Source organism: Enoplosus armatus, chromosome 5, assembly GCF_043641665.1.
Source record: "Enoplosus armatus isolate fEnoArm2 chromosome 5, fEnoArm2.hap1, whole genome shotgun sequence".
In the NCBI taxonomy this organism is placed as follows: domain Eukaryota; kingdom Metazoa; phylum Chordata; class Actinopteri; order Centrarchiformes; family Enoplosidae; genus Enoplosus; species Enoplosus armatus.
The window spans coordinates 14,828,298-14,850,867 of NC_092184.1; the positions used below are offsets into that span (position 1 = coordinate 14,828,298).

The 22,570-nt window shown below is 41.1% G+C and overlaps 3 protein-coding genes across 3 annotated transcripts; 1 reads left to right on the forward strand and 2 right to left on the reverse strand.

Moving 5' to 3' along the window:
• Positions 1-103: 103 nt before the first annotated feature.
• On the reverse strand, positions 104-4,754 carry laynb (layilin b). The gene is made up of 7 exons (XM_070906428.1): positions 4,667-4,754; positions 3,417-3,723; positions 2,974-3,131; positions 2,240-2,284; positions 1,524-1,601; positions 1,209-1,326; positions 104-777 (listed from the first exon to the last, which is right to left on the reverse strand). The coding sequence occupies exons 1-7, from the start codon at positions 4,737-4,739 to the stop codon at positions 450-452; spliced, it is 1,107 nt and encodes a 368-aa protein (XP_070762529.1). The 5' UTR covers positions 4,740-4,754; the 3' UTR covers positions 104-449.
• Positions 4,755-10,650: 5,896 nt separating this feature from the next.
• On the forward strand, positions 10,651-13,415 carry LOC139285874 (zona pellucida-like domain-containing protein 1). Its single transcript, XM_070906547.1, has 10 exons — positions 10,651-10,744; positions 10,915-11,141; positions 11,319-11,509; positions 11,632-11,704; positions 11,793-11,890; positions 12,024-12,107; positions 12,225-12,396; positions 12,935-13,034; positions 13,128-13,151; positions 13,258-13,415. The coding sequence occupies exons 1-10, from the start codon at positions 10,651-10,653 to the stop codon at positions 13,413-13,415; spliced, it is 1,221 nt and encodes a 406-aa protein (XP_070762648.1).
• Positions 13,416-14,226: 811 nt separating this feature from the next.
• On the reverse strand, positions 14,227-15,435 carry LOC139285911 (apolipoprotein A-IV). Its single transcript, XM_070906586.1, has 3 exons — positions 15,387-15,435; positions 15,207-15,300; positions 14,227-15,076 (listed from the first exon to the last, which is right to left on the reverse strand). Exons 1-3 carry the CDS (start codon positions 15,433-15,435, stop codon positions 14,227-14,229), a joined length of 993 nt encoding a protein of 330 aa, XP_070762687.1.
• Positions 15,436-22,570: the final 7,135 nt, after the last annotated feature.

Genomic DNA, 22,570 nt, shown 5'->3' on the forward strand with positions numbered 1-22,570 from the left:
TAATGCAACAATGTTCCACATAATATTTTTTGAAAATATCTGAAATATATTATCATTTTTATATAACCCATCTATTACTCTTGAATCCAAAGGTAAACGCCATACTTAGATTTACAATTTGATTGACTATTTGTGAACTCTTTGGGAAGTTCAAGGCCTAAATATGGAGTCCCAAAACTTTGGGAAACCATGCTTTTAGCATTAATCTGACTTGTAACTTTGGATGCTGGATGCTCAGGATGCAGCACTGGAGACAGATCTATGTTCAAATAACCCAAGTCCGGGCCAACACAGCCACGTGTTTGGTAATCCTGCACCACACAAATAACCAGTCGGTGTACGCAAGAATGGGATGGAGAACACTGTGTTCCTCTGTCTAGCTGGGTCATATTCGTTAGCTGCTATGAGGCCGACGGACACTCACAGAGACCAGATGGGCATCAACAGTGTTATCCATAGATCTCATTTTCCACCCAGCCAGTCTGACTGCGGCAGCGCCGGCTTTGAGCTTTGCAGGTCTCATAGATGTCATTGGTCACAAAGCCGCTCTCCCTGTCTGCGCATGAAACATTCTCATAATCGTCACACTGGGAGTCCTGGGAAGGAGCACAGGAGTACTTTGTCATGATGTCTGCTGGCGTGCTGCTGTCCAAAGCAGTGTGAGGCAGTTTGGTAACGTCACTAAAGGCGTATGGTCCTTGTATGGCGCAAGGTGAAGCTGTTGTTGACATCCATGGTTTTGATCTGCTGGGATAGCTTTCTGTTTTTGTCTTCCTCCTGAATATAAAAGAAACGACATTAAAGAGCACAGTGGGGTCATCACAACAAGGTTAAAAGGGAGACATACAGCTCATCAGTAAGATTACCACTTTACAGGCCACGCAAATGTTTCTAACCACAAACTTTTCTGAGACCAAAGATACAAGAGGCATATAAGTGATATATACCCTTAGAAAATGTGTGCTCACATGGGCCAAAACTGAATAAATACTTGGAGAAAAGCTGCATCAATGTGCCATATTCATAAATAAACATTCCATAAATGCATTATACACAGATATATTAACTTCTTCTGCAAAAAAGGAAATTACCTCTTCTAAAATGCTGGTTAATATGCCGTTTTATTACTCTGCATCCAGAATCACAATGTTTTATATTTGAAGTACAACAGATAAGTACATGGTAGGCTTATACTTTTCTGCTTTTACCTCTTAGCATGCTGTTTGTAGCAGAAGAACCCAGCAGCTGCAAACAGCAGCAGCAGTAGAGCAGGAATAGTTGCATAAAGGATGTAGGAAACATACAGGGTGTTGTCTGAGAGAGATACTGCAAAGGAAAGAATATCACTTGGCATAACATCTTGAACGACTCCTGAGTAGGAGCTTTATCCTTGAATAGTTAGGTCACAGCATGATTCCGTTTCTACTTCAAACATTAATCTTTAGTAGTTTCCCTGAAAACATGAAGGCCATTAACTCTAAGGATCAAGAATAAAATATGAAGTTTTTTTTTTCTTTTCTTACCCGATGACTCGGATAGTCCTATTTTTATCCTCTCATCACTTTCTGTAGTTGAGAATAAGTTTGGCCTCAGAGAGGGAACTGGAGCAATCAGAAAACAAATGAACATCATCAGTTGAATATGACATGTTTATCGAATCATAGCAGATTTTAACTGATTTGTACCAAATGAAACAATAAACAACAGTTTGATTTGAAATATAAAAAGTATTATGTATAATAAATCCCATATTTTGTGCCTAATTGTTTGCGTTTCCCTGTTTAAAGTTCCTTGTTGTTAGATGATGTGATCACATGCGTCTCTATGCACATTTAGTTTATAAAGCCTTTCAGTATGTATGTGAATGCATGTGTTGTATAAGTTTTGAATATGTGTTTATTCACTTTTTGTAAAAGATTTGGACTATTTTTTGTCCTGGATAACATCTTTCCTGAATGGAAACAGAAAGTTATTTGCTACAAGGATAAATACATTATACATCATAGTAAAAAAACAAACAAACCTGAATACATTTTGACCACTAGAGGTCTTCATTTAAACAAAAGGAAGTTGACAAAGTAGTCATTAAAAATAAGTGATAAAAAAAAGTGGTGATGTGTTGGTTTAGAGTCATTTTAAAAAAATCTTTTTTTAAACATTTTTAAACACACACTTCTCATCTGTGTCCTACAGAAACATATTGCATACATGGACAGTATGTGTGGGGTGCATGTTGTACCTGCGTGTGCTGGGTTCCCTTCCTCAGTAAATACTGGTCCTTTTTCTGCAAAAGACAGAGAAAAGTAAGTCAACATCACTCAGCCATTCAATACAGAGCGCATTTTAGTAAAATTATGTAATTAATGCTGCATCACTCAGCTAATAAATCAGAATCAGAATATTAGAAAATGTATTATAAAAAAAGATTGAACACACACAGGCACACAAGAGAAAAGATAATCAACAGGAAGAACCATGAGAAAAATAAAATGAATCAACTAACTAAAAAAAAAGTGAATAATCTTCAGAGGAGTAAACGGTTTAAAGTAAAAAAAATATGCTTAAGGTTGTTGACCACAAAGTATGCACATAGATTCAGTGAATGTTGTTTCACAGTTTTTAAATCCCTTAAAAGAACTATAAGGAGATCCATACACAAACAAGGAAAAAACCAATAGGTTAATTTAGAAATTAATATTTAAGGTATCAGGTATACCTTAAACACAGGCAGATAAATCTTTTCAGGTTGTCAGAGAGCAGAGCATCCAGGCCACCAACATTAAAATTGCACTTTACTTGTTTAGTGCTAGCTGTTGACAGCAGTGGCCATATTTCAGTAATGGTCTTTGGAAGATAAAATTCAGATTTTGTGGATTCAAGAACCCAATAAAAACCAAGAGTGCCAAATGTCAATAATTCCCAGCACTGCACAGCCAGGTACAACAGCACAGCGTCTGTGATCTACAGGCTCACCTTCTGGGTATTTGCAGACAAAGTTGTTCTTGGAGTTGCAGTTGTCATCATTCCACTGGAAAAGGAAATGACCTTCTTCGTCGGGTGGTGCAGAGGGCTGGTGGTACAGAACCGCACACATTTCACCACCACACGATGGCTCATCCCAATGCCAGTTCCTGCAGCAAATAAGATGCACAAGTTTAGACTCGTATCATATTTAAATTGGACAATTTACATTATTACATTCACAGTTTTACTTCCCAAATTCTTGCAAAGGACTGTAGACTTTCCATCCCTCCCACACAAGCATCACTTCATCCAATAATCATTTCTAACTGACTACAGCCTTTTTCCACTGATATTTCTTCCCCTGTCCCCTGAGATCCCTCAAACCGTTTTCACTGATGCAGCCGAAATATTCATACATAAAGAGTGAAATGTTGAAATGACAAGAGAAAGACCTGAACTTGGCCTTGCTTCCATCCAGCCAATAGTACTGCGAGGGGCAACCTGGGCTCGTGGTCCCTGCCCTGTAGCGCTGTGGGCTGCGTCGGAGCCCGATCCAGAAGTCTCCATCTCCAGCCTGCAGCTGTTGTATGAACCTCTCCATCAGTCGCTGCTCGCTTTCTGTTTCAATGCTGAGCAAGTCGCCTCCATCCAACCTGCACGCCTGCCTGGCATCCTCAAAGGTCAGCCTCCGCCTGCTGTCCTGGATGTAGGACACCTTGTAGCATGGGCGCTCTGTCCCGCGCCGACAGATCCTTTGGCCTGGACATCGCAGTCAGTATTTGGGAGAGAACAAGATCATAAGTGCAGGGTTTTTTTGTTTTCTGGAGACTTCCTGCGGCATCCATGTGGCAGGAAGATTATAAACTACCTACAGTATCATGGACAAATTAGGATTTTTTGCCAAAGTCTTTCCAAAGTCTGTTCACATTTTCCTGCAATGTGGGAAGTGAAATCATAGTATAAACTAGTAAACAGACAAACAATAGATTAAGCTATTGGTGAACAACCTTTAGTTGTGACCCCCTAAATACAAAGTCATGTCTACCTGTGACCCCTCATATCAGGTTGCTTATCAAGGAGATGTGAGATTATTTTGTGAGAAAAGTGATTTTAATGTTTAATTATCTGTAATCATCTGCCGACCCATTTGATTCATCTTGGGGCCACTTGTGGGGATCAGGACCCCAAGGTTGGAAACCACATTAAACCATGAACAAGTAATTAAAATAAACAAGCAATAAAATAATGGCCAGCCTAAGATCTCTGTGAAATATTACTTGTATCATTTCCAATTTTACAATTGAAAAATAGTGCAGTGGGTGTAGTTGGTATTGGTAGCATACATGCTGCTTTTATCATTATAGTAAGCAGCACAGTTAATGTTATAGTAGCCTTTTAGTACTTAAAGTTATTCAAACTAGGCGACCCCCTGACTTCAAATCAGTGATCTAACAGTCTGTTGATGTTAATTTTCCACCACATCACGCGCGTGCTGCTGTGCTGCGTTTGAGTGCAGCCTGTTTATCATTATAATGCGCATACTGTGTGCTTTAGGCTTCTCTACGGTGGTTCTCGTTACTGTAAACCACTTTCAAAAATGCCCAAAACGCCCGTCGAAGTCGAAGTTTTGCCGTGGAAATAAAACACACAGTATTTCACTCAGCAGAGTTTAAAAAGGGAGTTTTCGCCCGTAGGTTCTTACCATTTATTTTAGAAGCGGATCCAGGGTGGAACAAAACGGCGATAACGGTGCCAAACAGCTTCATAAAATCCATCTCTACATGTTCACTCGAGTGTGCAGGACGATTGCTCTTAAAATCGACCGTAAACTAGTTTCTCGGGAGTTGAGCTTCAGATTTTCAAACACAAGACTAGTGATAGAGGCAGCAGAGTCTGTCCAGTCAAAAGTGGGTCGACTAGTGAAGGCGTGCACATGGCGTCTGGCTGAGGAGAAGAAGAAAAAACAGAGAGTGAGATAGTCCAAGATTTTTGCTTTGAAAAAGACAAAGTATCGTTGCTTTTCAGCGGTTCTTTTCCCCCTAGATGTAAACTCAAACCACTGAGGTATGAATGTGTGTCAGTGTGCAGTCAGTGTCCCCTTTTACTAAATTAGCAAAATCCCATTTCACATATAGTAATGTCATTACAATGGGATGAATAGAGTTCTTTGTGCACACACTATGTATCATGCTCCCTGTATTAAAATAAGGAATGATTATGTCTCACTCTTAATCCACCACACACACACACACACACACATACACACACACAAACACACACACACACACACACACACACACACACACACAGTGATTGAGTGCTGTCTGGGGAAAAACAGCTCAGAGGAGAAAATGAAGCGAGAAAGAAACAGAAAGAAAACAAGGTTGTCTCCAAAAACTTAAACGGTGCGTGTTAAAAAGTACAACTCAGTTTTTCCTTTTGTTTGTCTGGTAAACGTGATGATGATCTCATGTGATGTGTGAAGTTTATCGACCACGTGTCTGATGCGGCTGGTGAAATCTTCAGTAAAGCAAGCATTTAAAAGGAAACTGACTCAGAGCACAAAGTGAAAACACCACACAGAGAGGACAGAGAGTGAGATAGGGACAGAGTAAAGAGATAAAGAGGATGAGAGCGAGAGGTTGCCCATGGAACAGGAAAGCATGCAGAGGAGGAAGAGGAAAGGGTTTTTTTCAGAGCCATACTTCCTGTTCGTTGCTTTGGGTTGGTTTAGTTTCCAGGCACTGTGGCTTCATTTCCAGAATATGAAGGATTGTGAAAGTCTGGAGCAGTCGTGTGGGTTATGCAACAAAAATAAATAATTTTACACTGTTTACACTGAAACCTCAGCCAAAGGCCTGAGAGGCTGACACGTTAAATGGTGGCCTGCTTCAGTTATGGTGGAATGAAAAGTACTGTTGTTGTTGCTGTCAGTGAGACCCAAATCTGTTCTGGTAACAGGCTAAAGCCGTGGGAGTAAAACTGTTTCAATTTAAGGTGTACCTGTTTCCTTTAAATTAAGTTGTTTATAGTCTTTATCTGTGTTATTTGTGTGATATTTGTATATTTATTGGACTTCATTTCTGCACTATGCACTGTTCAAATGGCAGCCAATGGTGCTGTGGCAGGCTCAGTAGCAGCTGTTGGCATGCTTCTCTTCACATGGGGCCTATATATGATATTTGGTCATATATATTGGGATTTAAATGAGCCTTGTATTCATGTTTTTACCTACAATAGATTTGTAAAATAAAAAATAGATTTAAAAAAATATGTAATGAGTGAAAACTTATATTTCCATCATAGGGCTGGATTTGGCCCACGGGCCGCTATTTTAGTTAAGTTATTGAGCGTGATCTCCTTTATCCCTCTACATTTCTATTATAATGGGAGTAGTCTCTTCCAGGATAACAAAACAGAGGGAATAAAGCGATGATGCTCTGCCATAATGGCAGTAGTTTGTTTATTGCAGACCTACATCTGCAGCCTGTGTTATTGTATCTAGTACTGTGACAGAATGTACAGTACATGGTGATGAGATATGTTGAAGTCTGGAGAAGTTGTTAGAAGTCACAAGGAGACTCATAACACAGAAGTCAGCTTTAACCTCACCGCAGCCGGCAGTTTATTCTCCTCTTGTGTCTTGGATTTCTTAACAACATCCATCAGCAGATGACCTTGGAAGCAGAGTAATAAACACCAGCTCATCTCCATGGAGAGCTGAGGGAGGACAGACAATCACAGGCTGTTTTTCTGTGTGTAGGTCTGTTGTCTAGCACCTGGCTTCAGGCCATCTCTCTGTCTGTCTCTCTCTACTTACTAGACTGAGCCTCTGCATGGTTGTCATGAGTGACCTGGAATTTTCCTTGTGTTGTTCTTTCAAATTTGATTATAATTAAAAAAATGTTTGTCATATGATGAAGAGCTGTGAGCTTTTCTCACATCATCAGTGTGTTTATTGTTGGGCAACAGGCTCAAAGGTGATTTGTGCTAAACAGGAATGCACCACGGTTGCATTCACAGCAGGACTTCAATGTTGGCCTGTATATACAGCTGCTTACTATGTAATTAAACATTTGTGAAAGCCACACGTGCCTTTTAAAGCTTGTATATTGTTCGATTTGTATATTTGAGCCCATATGGGCTGACAAGACACCAGGCCGAAACATCAATCGGGATGGCCACATAACAAATCAAAAAGGGAACATTAAAAGCAAATCATGTGCGAACAGACTTGTTATACTCCTGTGGGAAGGCCTTTTTGTAGATAAACGACTCGGGCCCTGAGTTGTGAAGGAGAAGTGAAGGAGGAACCTGCTAGGGGGCCCTGAGGCAAAAATTAGTTAATGGGCTCCCATTAACGCCTGTTTCTCCCACTCTCTGTGCAATGTGTGCAGTGTTTCTATGCCAGAATACTACCTGGACCCAGATTCGCACCAAATGAAAAAAACTAAGCTTCTAAAAACTAGTTTTGACATAGAGACCCTCTTCCAAGATTTCAAGATCAGAATCCATCTTAAGGCCATTATCATATTAGTTGTTTCTACACTTAAGAGGGTTATATTGTCACACACATTTTCAATGAAAGTAGCAGAAAACAGTTAACATTCAGAAAATTTTGGGGGGGCACTGACCGGTTCCCCTCCTTGCCCAGCTGGTGCAGGACAAAAAATGTTTTTCTATTTACTGAAGATGACTTTATTTTTGTGTCTTTGTTAATTCCAGATTATTTGTACTTCTTTTGTTTACTGGAATTGATTGTTTTTCTGAGAATCAAATACACAAAGGCTGTCACTGTGCTGTCCGTTCATCGAGGAGGAAGATGTGTCTCTTGGCTGTCACTCCTCAACGCTGGGGAATCTCGAGTCTATTAGACACAGACAACAGCGAGGCATTCGAGCTCTGTCTAATTTTGGCCAGCAGATGACACCAAACTACTCGTGAAATAAGGCAGAAACACCGTTCTCAGTTATTGTCCAATGACATCAGTGGTGGAAAGTAACTAAGTACATTTAGTCAAGTACAGTACTTCATGCTACTTTATATTTCTACTGCATTTCAGAGGGAAATATTACTCTATATTACTCTACATTGTTCTGACAGCTGGAGTTAGTGGTTATCTTATTTTACATAAAACACATATGATCATCTTATTAAATATAACACATTATTAAAGATTAAACCAATGTGTCTAGTTGTGTTCCACCAAAGAGGCATTTCACAGGGGACATTGTTCTGCTACTTTATGTATTTTGCTGATAACACTTCCATACTTTTACTTAGGCTGAGTAAAATTTTGAATGCAGCACTTTTACTTGTATAGTGGAGCATTTTTGAAGTGTTGTTTTGGTACTTTCATGCATTCTCAGCAAAAACAATTTAAACATTGCCCAGCAATATTTCATATGGTTACAGCATGGTAACAGCATTATGTCATAAGAGGAAATACATTTAGCAAATTATTGCTGCACAAGTAAACAACACTTTTTCTTGTAAACAGAAAATACAAAAACTCCTCTGCAACTTTTGGAGCGCTGCAACTATTTTAAAACATATTTACTCCTCAGTTGTCTATGTGATATGTTATATTCACACCCTGAGGGGTCATTAGCTGCACTAATGATCTGCTTTACTGTACACGCCTGCAGAGTACAGTACCGTTTCCTCACAAGCTTCCCAGTGTATCCTCTTTCCTCCAAAACTAAATCTGTGTCCTGCCCCGGGCTTCATTGTTTTCTAATGTGATTGTATGTCAGTAACCAGCTCTTGGTGAAAGGAACCAGTAAAGATGTACACTTATCATTATCACAACACACAGTCATAATAATCCGGACAGTCTGTCTGACTTTAGCCTCTATACTAAAGATGATGGGTGCTTTGGGGTTAATTTCTATCCTCTTCTCTTCTCTTCTATTAACAATATGTTAAGCCCTGTCAGCCCTGTTTTCAGCCTTGTGATGATGCATTTTTATTTATTTTTTAAAAATTATTTGTTTAGTTCATCCGAAGTGGGAACATTTTCTCACCCCATAAATGAAACACTTTCAGTTTATCTATCAAAATCCATAAAATTGGAGGCACTCCCCAATGAAAATTGGTTTTCATTGGGGAGTGCCGATATGCTCTTTTCAAAATCTAAACTACGTGCTATCAGCAGTTTACATGATTATTTCACTTATGGGTTATTTGTGGTCCATCCTGAACCATCGACCTGTGGACAGGTGAGCATCATTTTCCAGACATCTCCATCCAGACATTATCTCTGACCCTGCAGCCAGTGGGATTACAGGAAAACGAAATGGAGAATGTGATTAGAGTGCAGAAGAATGGCCAACGAGTTGTGTCCCGGGTGGTGAAATCCTCGGACACCGGCGAAGACTGAAGAGATTGTAAAAGAGTGACGCATCTGTGTATAGTGTAACAAATGTCTTCTCTCACCATGGGCATTTTGGCAAAAACACTGATGCTCCTTTTCATTCTATATTTCTGAGGAACAATGGGGCCTCTCAGTTGAGCAGCAACAGTTGTGGCCTATAGCTACTGTATAGAGACTCCCTGCAATGCAAGTATATGGAGACAATGGAGGAGAGGTTTGACATGCAAGGGAAATTAACAAAGGCTGGTCCTGGTTGGTTTAGTGCTTCATAGCTTGTGGCAAGCATGATCACCTTTCAAGGATTCAAGGAGTTTCATTCTCAAGACAAGAATCCTTTATTCAACATGGGGATTTTCATATCTTGGAAAATGTACATCTTTCTTTTGAGAGTTAAGAGTTTTTGAAGTTTTTGGTTCTGAGTAACTAGATTGGCATGTTATTTGTAATGTGGTACAGTATCTCAGTTATTAGTTAAAGGGGTTATTGATATAATATAATCAGAATTAGCATGTAAAATGCGTTTATTCTGCATGTTTTCATCATTTCTCTTTTCAGTCATTGTTTTATCAATCACATTCATCTATAGTCTGCTGATCAAGAACCTGTTTTTTTAAGTGAAAAATATATGAAATGTGGAGGAAATCTGTTGATGGCCAATTATTGTGTTATTATGCTGTTTTTTTCTGAAGTACAACAAGTTCATTTATTAATAAATATGTACATTGCGTCCAAGTTTAAACCTCATTTGCCTCAGCAGCACAACCAGCTCTAACTTTCTCCTCCGTTCTTCAATAATCATTTTTGATGGAGGGAAACCTGAAACAGCAGTTGCAGTTAACCCGAGGCATCTGTGTGAAATCCCACTGACACATTAATCTGCTGGGTGAAGATCTGACAGTGAATCCTGCCAGGAGCTGCTGCTGTCTAAATGAGACTTCACGGTAGAAACATGGAGAAAGTGTGTGTACTTCTGTGTGTGTGTGTGTGTGTGTGTGTGTGTGTGTGTGTGTGTGTGTGTGTGTGTGGGCACATAGGGGTCTATAATTAGTTGAAGGGAGGGCTTAAGAGTCACACCTCTATGGTTTTAGGTGTCTTGAGGCTGTCTGACAGTATAAAAACCACATTGCACGACTACTTCTTTGACACCTGCTCAGGTACTAGCTAAGGTAAGGTTGTCATATGGGTCTCTTTGATTGTAAGTTGCAGCGTTTTGGGGATTATGAACAAAATCTTTTGATTGTTGATATTGTTCTTTTTTTCTCCATCTAAATACAGGACTGATCAATCTGACTGAGCCTCCTCCAGACAACATGACTCTTGGCCTTTGTCTCCCTCTGTTGGTCGTGCTCCTGCAGCCAGCTCTGTGCCTCTACAACTGCTCGTCTACGTATGAGAGGACCCCAGGTAGGTTAACTGTTACTTCCACTGAGCCAGATGGCTTTCTTGCCCTCTTCTCATCTCTGCCTTTGCAGCAGCAACTGGATCATCATATTAATTTCCCCTCAAAATCTCACAATATTAGAACATAAATCAGCGCTAAATCTCCTCTGTGTCTCTTTTGCCCTCTTTCATAGACAATTCGGACCTGACAGTCAGCTGCGGCACCAACATGATCACCTTGGAGATCAACCTGTGCACGGCTCAGTGGGCAGGCTTCAACACCACAGACCTGGCTCTGAATGGGAACCACAACACTACGGAGTGTCAGGGCTCTATCGACACCAGTGTGGACCCTCCAATCATCCGTTACCAGCTTCCTGTTAACCACAGCCAGGATAACCCCTGTCGCCAGTCTCTGCAGGTCAGAAGTTGTCTGGTAGAAGATGCTGAATAATGTTGAATCACTGGAAAGATTAGGGAGATATTGACATATATTCAAACAGACAAGTAGTTCTAGTGGTTTGGCATTTTATTCAGGGTTATGTGGCAGTATAGAAGGTCATGTAATTATTGTGTTTTTTGTTGTTGTCTTTTTCAGATTGTGGATGAGGCCCCGGACCCCACAGGCCCCTTCGCCAACTTCTTAAGTATCCAGTCAGTTATCATCACAGGGTACATCGACACTCCCAGATCTGACCAGGGATTGATCAGCTATGCCACAGACCTCTACTATCACTTCTCCTGCCGCTACCCGCTGGAGTACCTGATCAACAACACACAGATTGTGGCGTGAGTAACTGCCCAACTTAAAAAAAACATTATGCAAAAAGGGGCATTTCTACGAGGATTGTTTAAGCACATTGTAGATTTGACATGTACCTATAGTAATTCTCTTTTCCGTGATTTTTTAGCTCCTCAGTTTCTGTGGCGACGAGTGATAATAATGGAACCTTCATTGATACACTGAAAATGAGTGTTTTTAATGTGAGTACAAGTTGGCATTCAGTTGCCTTAGACACACTATAGAGCTATTTCTCTTGACTTATTTTACTCTGATGTCCTATTTCTCCAGGACACTGACTATGGGTACCCGTTAGTGGTACCTTCAACAGGACTTGAGCTCCGAACCAGGATCTATGTGGAGGTCAAGGCTGTTAACCTCACAGGAAAGTAAGCAAAGCTCATTTGGATGAGTTGGTGCTCATACTGGAGGTGTTTATCTAAAGAAAAATATTGCAATAAAAGTGAGCATGGTGTATTCTTGTGGCAAACAATAACTCACTGCCTAATGTCCTATTTTCAGTTTCCATGTACTGCTGGATCACTGCTTTGGTACTCCTGCTGCTTACAACATGTCGCAGAGTGAGCAGCACAACTTCTTCACCGGGTATGGAGGCACACATCGTTAGTATAGCTTCATACATGGGGGAAATAATACAACTTCCACATCACTTTTTAAAATATATAATATAAACTGTATTTCAATATTTCTGCTCTCCACTAGCTGCTCATTGGACCAAAGGACATCTGTGACAAGCAACGGCCTTTCCAAGGTTGCCCGATTTAACTTCGAGGCCTTCCGCTTCGTTCAGCACCGTGACCAGGCAAAGTCCAGCATCTATCTGCACTGCATACTGAGACTCTGTGAGCCCACCAAATGTCAAGAGCTGCTGTCCGTAAGTTGAGAAGTAAAGAACGAATGACTCTGCTTTAAAGATATCTGAGAAAGTTAGGAGCCCTATGACAGTATCTTAGGAGTTGATGAAAACAGAAATAAATAGAGGAATAGAAATTTTTTTACCCTCAGTATTGAGCCACATGAAAGATTCAATAAAACTAAAACATTTAACAGTTGCTAATGATAACGTTGCTAGAAATTTGTGGAGAAACTGCATTTTTGGGGCATTTTATGGTCTTATTAGTTAGCTGACAGTATGGAGATGACAGGAAATGTAGGGAGAGAGATGGGAAATGACTGCAACAAAGGTCCTTTAAGCAGATTTGAATCGAGGACGTTGTGGTTCATGGTCAGCTCCTTAAACGCCCAGGCCACCAGGGCTCCCCAATATGTCTTCATTGTGATTTATTTTATCATGAAATAAAGCAAATAAATCACACGATATTTCTTAAACTTAAAATGTAAATTGAAGCCACAGTTTTACATCATATGACATAGATCAAACTAAACCCAGCTGGATGTTTGTTGCTTTTCAGGCCTGTAATAACAGAAGAAAAAGGTCTTTGACTCCCTTTGGACAAGAAAGTAGTGATTCTGCTACTGTTTCCATTGGACCTCTTTACACGGCCAGAGAAGGTTAGACCCAGTAATAAACTACACCACTGTAGTGAACCAAGATAAAAAGTAGACTTTTTCACTGACTCTCTTTCTCATCTTCCCCTACTAAAGACAGGCCATATGCAGCGGCCTACAGTGAGTATGATCACATCCATTGTTCTAGAAATAAATCTTAACATCTTGGAAAATACCACGACAACCCAAAAAGTAATCTCCATTAATCTCCCCCTGCGTGCATCAGGTAATGACGTGGCATCACAGAGGGAGGATGTGAACGTGACGGGCCTGGTGGTGGGGGTGGTGTTTGGCTCGGCGGCTGCTGCATTGCTGGTTCTCGGTGGCTGGTTTGTCCTGAAGAAGTTTTACTGGGTGGGAGGATTACCTCATGCCTTTGATTGACAGATCAACTGGAAAATTGTCTTTGCCTCATTGCCTCATATAATGTTGTAACTGTATGTTTATTGTGAGACTATAAAATCTGATGATGTGATGTGAGTAATTATCAAATGTTCTTGTCAGGTGACCATGGAAACCAAGCAATACGCTGTTATTATATACCTTATATAATGTATATCTTGGTCTTATATAACTATTTACTGCATCTGCATTCAGTCATTTATCTGTAATGAAGGAACAATCAAACCTGAACTATGTATAAAAAATATTTTATGTTATTATGAATTTGCTTAGTCAGTGGTTGTTTTTCTTCCTACTGACAGGTTGCACTAGTTTGTACCAGTTTTTGGGTGTCTTGTACAGAATCTTGATTCCTTTGCTTTAAACTGTTAAAATGTATTTTAAGCACATTAGAATCTGCAGTATATAAGTCAGACTTGTTGCTATGTTTTGTACAGATTAAAAATAAAGTTTGAAATCAGGTTGGTGTTGCACTGTGTGGTTGATGATACATCATTAAAAAATGACAACAATTTGTATCATCAATAACTTTACTCTCTACAAGCAGCATCTTTTTACACGGTACAGAAAATATACACAGACATTTACACACTAATTCACATACAGAATGAAACAAATACATCAATCAAAACCATACATTTACACATATTTACAGGCTACTTACTGTGCTGGTACAATGGCAAACAACAAACCAAATTCATGGACATGAATACAAGTCAAATGATTCACTACAAGGGACCATAATGGCAGTGAATTAGTATTGTTTTTTTTAAATGTAAAGTTGTCTCTGTCACTACACTGAGTGCAGAATGTCTTGGATCAGAGCAGAAAGTTTAACTGAGAAGTCCTCCTGCAAAGCGCCACCTGGCTGTATGGATGAAGAAGAAGCAGACAGGCTGGAGGCTCCCTGGATCTCCAGCTCCTCTTTCAGCCCCCGAAACAGCTTCTCCATCCGGGCCTGAAACACTTGGCTCTGCAGGGCTGCATTCTGGCAGAACCGCTCCATACTTGCTGTAAATTCAGCCTCACGAGGCTGTGCAGTTTCTAACACAGCAGCAAGCTCTGCTTTGAGAGCCCCCAACCTATTCTGTGCTTCCACTCTCAGTGAACTCACTTCCTGTCCCAACCTGGAGCTAATTTCCTGCTGGAGCTCTGACTTGGCTGCCTCTTCCTCACTACCACTGATCTCTCTCAGATGTTCGATCACCCCGATGGTTTTAGTATGGAAGTCGCTGATGATGTCGGCCACCTTAGAGCTGCTGTGCTCCAGGGTTTGGCTCATCCAGCGGAAGGCCTCCTGGTAGAGAGCTGGACTGGCTTCTGCCTGGGCCTCTGCTGTCTCCAGGCCCTGCAGATAGAGGCTCAGCTGGCCACAGAGGTCTTGGGTGTTGCTGCTGAGAGAGCTCTGGAGCTGCTGGGTGAGGGGAGCCAAGCGCTCCCTCATGCTGGCCAGGGTGGAGCTGAGGTGGGCTGGAGATGGGGACAACCTCTCCCGCAGCTCGGCCAGCTCTTGGCGCAGACGGGTACGCAGACGCTCCGACTCCATGTTGAGTTTGCGTTGCATCTCTTCTGCCACAAGGTTTTTGCTGTGATCGTCTTGGTTGTAAAGGCCACTGCTGTCTATGTGGCTCTTATAGATTTGACTGAGCAAAGAGAGACAAAAGCACTCCGTTAGAAAGTGTTCTGATATTTGACCTTGACATGAGTGTTTGGCTGCAAATTTCTTTCATGTCTTTAACTGCTGCTTAACTGGACTTTGTTTAGTCAACTTACTCCACATTCTTTGTGAGTTCTGTCTTGTCATGAGCCTGGTTGTCTTTTGAATCAGTCCAGGTTGCCTCCCTGGTGTTACGGTGGAGTGGGTATGCTACGGACAAAGAAAACATACATGAAAAAAAAAGAAATACATTGTAACATAAAGAATATCAAACAGCGTTTTTGATTAATGTATACCTGAAGTTGTCAAGAATGACAGGGTGAAGATCACAACTTTTAGATGCATGGTTATCTTTCTGTTGGGGGACAGATGAGAGAAATACATAAAAAAGTTCGAATGAACAAATTACTTTCCATAAACTAACCATAATTCCTTTTACATACATTCAATTCTCAGTCTAAGACAGAAGACAAGAAGATCAATATGTGAAAAAAGTGGCTGGCCTTTACCTGAGGATCAGGGGTCTGTAGACTGACTTCTCCTCTCATCTGACTTATAAAGGTTCTTGTTATCAGAGCGGCTGCCCAAACTCTGACTGTGTCAACAGTCAACACGTGGAGGGTCACGCTGATGACAGAACACAGCATGCACATACACACAGAGCTACACACACACACACACACACACACACACACACACACACACACTTAACAGCATTCTTGCAGCATTGATTTAAGGACATTATGTCATGTCAATAGGGACGCACCACTTTAAGAGAGAGTCTCAAAGGGCCAAAGTGCCATGATGATGATAAGTAGTATGATAGAATAATATAGATGAAGATAGATAGAAGAATGAAAATAATATAGGAATACTGTTATAATAATTAAATAAAAACTCAACAACACTTTTGCACTTTTAATAAAAAAGTGAAAGTGAGGTAGAAGTTTATTGGAGCAACCCAGAAAAGGTTCAACAAGTTCAAGTTTGTGTGTCCATGGCCAGATAAGACATGTGGCTGCATTTCTGGCTTTTTACGTCAAAGGCCCACTTTGCCAGAAACCAGAAATATATGAATATTTACAATGGGGTCGCTTGTTTGACCCACAGTGCCTGTTGTGGCTTTTTAATGCATTATGCAAGATTTTGAAGTGGGTTTTTCATGTTTAGCATGTATCAAATTATGTTAGAATTCAGTGTATCCTGTTTTGGAGCAGCTCATACAGCCTTGATTGTCAAGGCTTGTTTTGGATGCTTGACAATCAACAGTTTACACATTAGTGTTTGTGCTGCTAGTCAGGACAGAGCAGCTCAAAGCAGCCAGAGTAAACACTGCTGATTATGCACAAACTGTGTTTTTTTTGTGTTCTATCCTTTCACCAACAAAAACAAGTCAATTTACAAGAAGATGAAGTGCATTATTGAGTCTTCATGCTCATTTGCAGTGTGTGTGATGTTCCTGCATTTGTCTGCATTGTTGACACAATGGCTTCATATTTCCAATGATTTCTTGTCTATGATCTCATTAATTTGTAGCGTATTTGTGGATGCGATGTGGAGGGTTTTTGCACCAGTGACATGGATATGTGGGTGAAAGTTGAGCCCTGTTCAGTTAGGTAAGTTACGAGACGTCATTGGAGGATCATAGTCCATGGCTACAGTGATGAAATATGTAGGTTATTCCAATTATCCAAAGTCCAACATTTATTTCAATACAATAACAGTGGAGAGTGAGTAAGACTTTGGTTATTGTACATAAAAACAGCACTGTTGACTGCTTTCTGCAGATGTACATTTGGTTGTTGAGACCATGAACATATTGTATGAGAATTCAAAGCAGAAAATATTACCTTAACTCTGATGTTTTCAGCTCAATACACTTTATTTCATAATAAGCTGGGAGCGGGTCTCCAGTGTCATTCGAATATGGAGCAAAGGGTAAATACGTTGGTTATTGTACTCAGGCGTGCAGAGATTACCATGAGAGGAACTGTATGCAGGGCAAAGGTTTCCGTGAAAAATGAAATCTTTAATTTTGTCAAACATGTATTTTTCATAAGTAACTGTTTGTATCAGATGCAGGTAACTAATAAATGTATATGTGGAATATTTTCGTGAGCTATACTGCATTTATGCTGCATGATGTTTATTGATGCAAATTACGTGTCAGGTGTGGGTCACAGAGACCTTGATAATTGTCTTATTTTGTTTTCCACAAGATTGCAAGCCACTATCAACAAGCAAACATACATCAACAACAGTAATGATAATAATAATATTCATTATGTGTGTGTCAAATTGATTTGGCTTGCATCAAGAAAGGTGCTATATTTGAGCAGATATCTGAGCTTGATATGTGAATTTGAATGTAAAGTCTGCAGCTGCCGTGACGCATGCAGCGCTCAGCTGTCTCCTCTAAAGCAAAGCTGTGCTGATGTACATTGGGTACCAAATCATTAGTCAGTTTCGTGGTTGGATTGAGAAGAACAAATGCAGTAATGTGATCCGGCAGCGCCAGGCAGCTGTACTCTCTGTTTTCCACCAGCAACCAGCCCCTCCACTGTCACTGTCACCTTACCTCATAGGCCTCATAAATCATTCAGCAGGCCATTGAAAGTTATGCAGACTAACTATCCCACTACTTACCTCGCAGCTCTGTCTACCAACAGACAGATCAGGTCATGTGTGCAGAACATCAGGCAGGGGAGGTTTATCAAGGGAGTGAGGTTTCTACAGCATCTTCACAACTACTTTCTTGGCTATGACCAAAACAAGGCAGGCAACCAAGAGACTATTTACAGATCCTGGATGAAGAATTAAACCTTTCTCCCTGAGTCTGGGAAAGAGCTGGGTTACTTGTGCGCCAGTCCTTTATGTCAGGAGGTGGACATATTAACCATGCTGAGGAGTTTCCGGTGTCTGTGGCTTCTGAGTGCTGTGCTCCTTACTCTGGTTCATGGAAACAACTTCAGGCAGCAGTTCCAGGAGAGGCCTCCCTGCCAGCCAGGTAGGCTGTTCTGACTGCACACAACGATCTTTACATGACATGAAATGAACTGGTATATGATCAACTCCATCAGATCAACATAACAAGATTTTTTTTTGCATATGTTTAGCCATTTTGTGCCACATCATGTTCTTCATCCCATCAGGGCAGAGGTTTTGCTGGAGGTGGCCCTAACAGGAATATGAAGTCCTTTATCCCTTCAGCTATTGGATTGCAGCAAATGTTTTGAATGAGTGACGCATTTGGAGAAATGGTAATGTTTCACAAATGCGCTCAAGCAATTGTGAAAGACTGTAAACAAAATAGTCTGTTACCAGCTGCGAATGCGATAGGGCTCAAATGGTTTCTGGTTTCTTGAGCTGCTTTGAGCCGATGGTTTTGGTGACAGGCGACAGTGACTTTGGCGTTAACCTCTGGACTTCTTTATTATTTATTGTTTGCTGTACTTTTTTCGTGTTACTCGTTTACTATCTGTTTGCCAAATTACCTCTGTGATCTAATCCACATCATTTTCTATTGTAGACTATTCTTTGGTCTTTCTAGCCATCATTGCCAGTGTCTGTAGAGGCAGATGGCAAACATACAAACTAATTAAGGTCATTGTATGTGGTATCCGTCTTAACCACTCTAGTGTACAAGGAGAGATTGAAATGTAAATGAATAATATCATCAAATAAAACATGTTTTCCCCTAATAGGTTTCTACTGCCCTTTGGAGAGCTTCACTCCAGTCCCCTGTCCTAAAGGAACCTATGGGCCAACTGCTGGTGCTGTGTCCATAGACAGCTGTCTGAAGTGTCCTCCTCACCACTACTGTCCGAGACCAGGTCTGCCTGCCTCCCTTCCCTGTGGCCCTGTGGCTCAGCAGCCTCTGTCTGGTCAGAAAACCTGTGTCTGCCCGGAAGAGGGACAGAGTTTCCAGGTGACAGTGTTTTTACATGATAGTAGGAATAACCCAGTCATTCCTGCAGCGTGTGTGTTCCTTCTGGTGTGTTTATGTGAACGTGTAGTCCATGTTTTCATATCACCACCACCGCATCCTTCTGTACCTGTCACCCACTTGCTTCTTTGTCCTGTGAGCTCCTCCATTCTTTTATAAACCCAAGAAGGACTCTACTTTCTCGAGCCTACATGATTTGTTTTGTGTCTCTCTTGAGTCCTGGGATACATTGTGCATACTAATATGAGAGTAGCTTCCTCACTGTCTCTCAGAAACTTTAGACTGAACAATCTGTAGCTTCAAGCTGAAAGAGCTCCAGATCAGGTTCCCTTGCAGCAAGGTCTTGTTTCCTTGTCTGCTGCAGCTTGCACGGGTGTTGAGCCCTCCGCTCACCAGCTCATGATAACGTGAATGAGATTTTTTTTAATGTGAGAACAAATGTCGAATGAATGAATAAATGGATGAATGGAAGGAGGGAGGGAGGGAAAAGCAGATGAAGGAATCAATGAAGGAAAGAAGGAAGGAAGACAGACAGACAGACAGACATAGATAGACAGACAGACAGACAGACAGACAGACATATAGATAGACAGATAGATAGATAGATAGATAGATAGTAATGGTTTGACAGGCTTCACCACTGTATGAATGAATGACCAAATTAGCATATTAGGTAACAATGTGACCACACAGTGAACTGCATGTAGCATTATACAACACAATGTTTGAACCCTGCTGCCTCTCCTGCAGACCAGTGATGGCCGCTGCCACTGTACCATCGGCTACCAACCTACCAACAATGGAGATGCGTGTGTACACAAACTGTACGATGTCTGCAGAGATGGAAAAACACGCACACAGTATGGGGACTGTCTGGACAGATATCAGTGGTCACTTCACTGCAGGCAGCAGGTTAGCCTTTGTGCAATCATATCACTAAAGTAGAGCAAAGGTCTTTCACAAAACGACACTTGACAGGAAACTCATCGGAAGATCTGTTTGAATAATGCTTGAGGATTTTGATGAAGTCGCGATCTATTTACAGAACAGACTGACAAAACATACTCTACAAGCATAGACAAGGCTAATGAGTACAACCTAGATGTCTTTGCCCTTTCCTCCATGAACCTGACCGCAGTTATCTAGTACAGACTTGGATTCGTCCCACTTAATATTTAACCATAAACTGCTTCCTCTGACTGTCGGTTAGCCTTCACTATTCTTCAGTGTTTATTTTTGTCACTGTCCTCCATAGCAGTCTTACAAATGACCTTACACCCAGTTACACACTCAAACCGAGCAGAAGTTGAGAATGCAACCATTTCTTAGATGATTTTTAAATACAAAAATACACACAGACAAAAGGTCCGAGCAAGTAACAAAGAGGACTAAAGTTGACCGATAAATTGCATTGGTGACTTTCCTGCAGGTGTGTCAAGCTGCAGAGGACTACCAGGGTTATGATGGAGAGCTGGGCCTCTGTGTTTGCAGAGAGCCTCCTGGAAGAGCTGCGTGTGGAGGCCTATGCAGGAGAAGGCCAGCTGCTGAGCTGAAGCTCCAGTGCCAGTCCAATGGAGAAATGGAGCTGGTGTGGAGCTACAGCAGTCAGGTGAGCAAAGGCAGCTGCAGATTTACACAAAAACACACATACATACACCAACATATTTGTGCACAAAAGCAAGCTTACTTTCTGGGATTTTGGGTCAAAACAATTAAAATCCACTTCATCTGAGAAGTGTTTTTCCTAGTCATGACATCCATACCCATATGTGTATAGTATCTCCATTGAAACTGTCTTAGAATAAACATAATGAATAGTTTGAGCGACACTACCTGGTCAGACAATGCATACAAAACCCTCATACAATGTCGTCTTTATTGCACCAGCAGCGAAAGCATAAGTCTCTTGTGTTGCGGTGACCTATTAATGGCAAACACTGTTATTGTGTGTGTGTGTGCAGGTGTCGGGCATCTCAGGCAGCGTGCTGGAGACGGTTTTTAAACAGAGGGACTCCCAGGGGACTCTTCTGTGCAACAGGCATCTTAACTCCTCACATCCTGTCTACATTGTTCAGACAACAGGTGGAGACACACACACATAAAGGCACTTTTCTTCCTGGCTCTCTTTTTTTCCATTTGCCTCTCACGTCTTTCTCCCTCTTGTCGTCTGATTACAGAAACAGGCTTCCTCGGCCTCCTCGGCGGCCTCCCAAAGGAAATTCAGCAACTGTTTCCTGTCACCACACAGCGGGACACTCGGGGCTCAGCTGGTTTGTCACAACAACACAATATCTTTTGATTATTTAAAACACAAATAATGATGATTACATGAGCCGTTTCATGTAATGCATTAGAACTGTAACAATCGAGGTCCTGTTCTGTTATTTTTTAGACGTTCTGTGGGAGGTCACCAGAGTTGGAAATATCAGTCATGGAGGCAGAGAAATGAACTCCAGCAGCAAGAATAAAAACAAGGGAGACATCAAAGAAGAAGTGAGAGAAACAAGTGTAACTGGACTTCTGAACCCCACAACATGTCTCCATTTGGGTGACGTTATACTGTTCACTGTCAACACTCGTCACTTTCCTCAGTATGATCTGTAAGTCAGATGCTAGGTGTACAAGTTTTATCCAATTTCACTGCTATGTATCTGTGTTTTGACTTGCTTTACACTTGCCCCTGATCCTTACTTCATGTCTTTCAGTGACAACTTGTACAACACAAACAGTGACTTCGACTGGGGTGCATTCAGACAGCTAAAAGAAGAGCTGACCCTGTCTTGGACTCCTCCCAGCTTCTTCTCTGTGGTCTTTAGCCAGCCTGGAGTGTATGTTTTTACACTGAGCAGCCATCAGCACAAACACATGGTAACTAAATTCAAAATAATTATAGGTTGTGATTCTACAACCATGTAGGTTTTCATCTAATATTCCCCACCAAATTGCATAGTGTATTCCTGTTACCAAATGAACATGTTAAATGCATTTCTTACCTCCTTCAACATTTGCAAAGACATTTTTAAGAATGTTTTCACCATTAAGAGATTGAGATAAAAGTGCAAACGACAGAAATGTGTATCAAGTCAGCAGTTTACCCATGCTGTGCAAATAGTAAGAGGGACCTGCTAATCAAAACATTGCTCCACAGCACCACTAGTGGTCAAACATTTAAGTTTGCACACTTTGGTTTGTTCTTGGTCTTTAGATTGCAAGACGTAAACACGACAATGTAATGACCTGAGCGTTTTCGTATAGATCACCTACAGAAATATGGTGGGCTTTTACAAATTTAAAACATAACCTGAGAAATTCCTTGATTTAAGTCACATTAAACTAAGTTACATAGATGTGAATTTACAACATCTGGATAGTTAAAATACAGTCAAATATTCCCTCACTTTCTGCTCTCTAATTTTGCTGTGATGCATATACATCAATGTGTCATTCAGACTCACCCCACACTTTTGTTCTTACTCAGTATGTGCGGGTGATGCCTGCAGGCGGCCAGTGTTATGAGCCCGGCCCCTTCTTCCC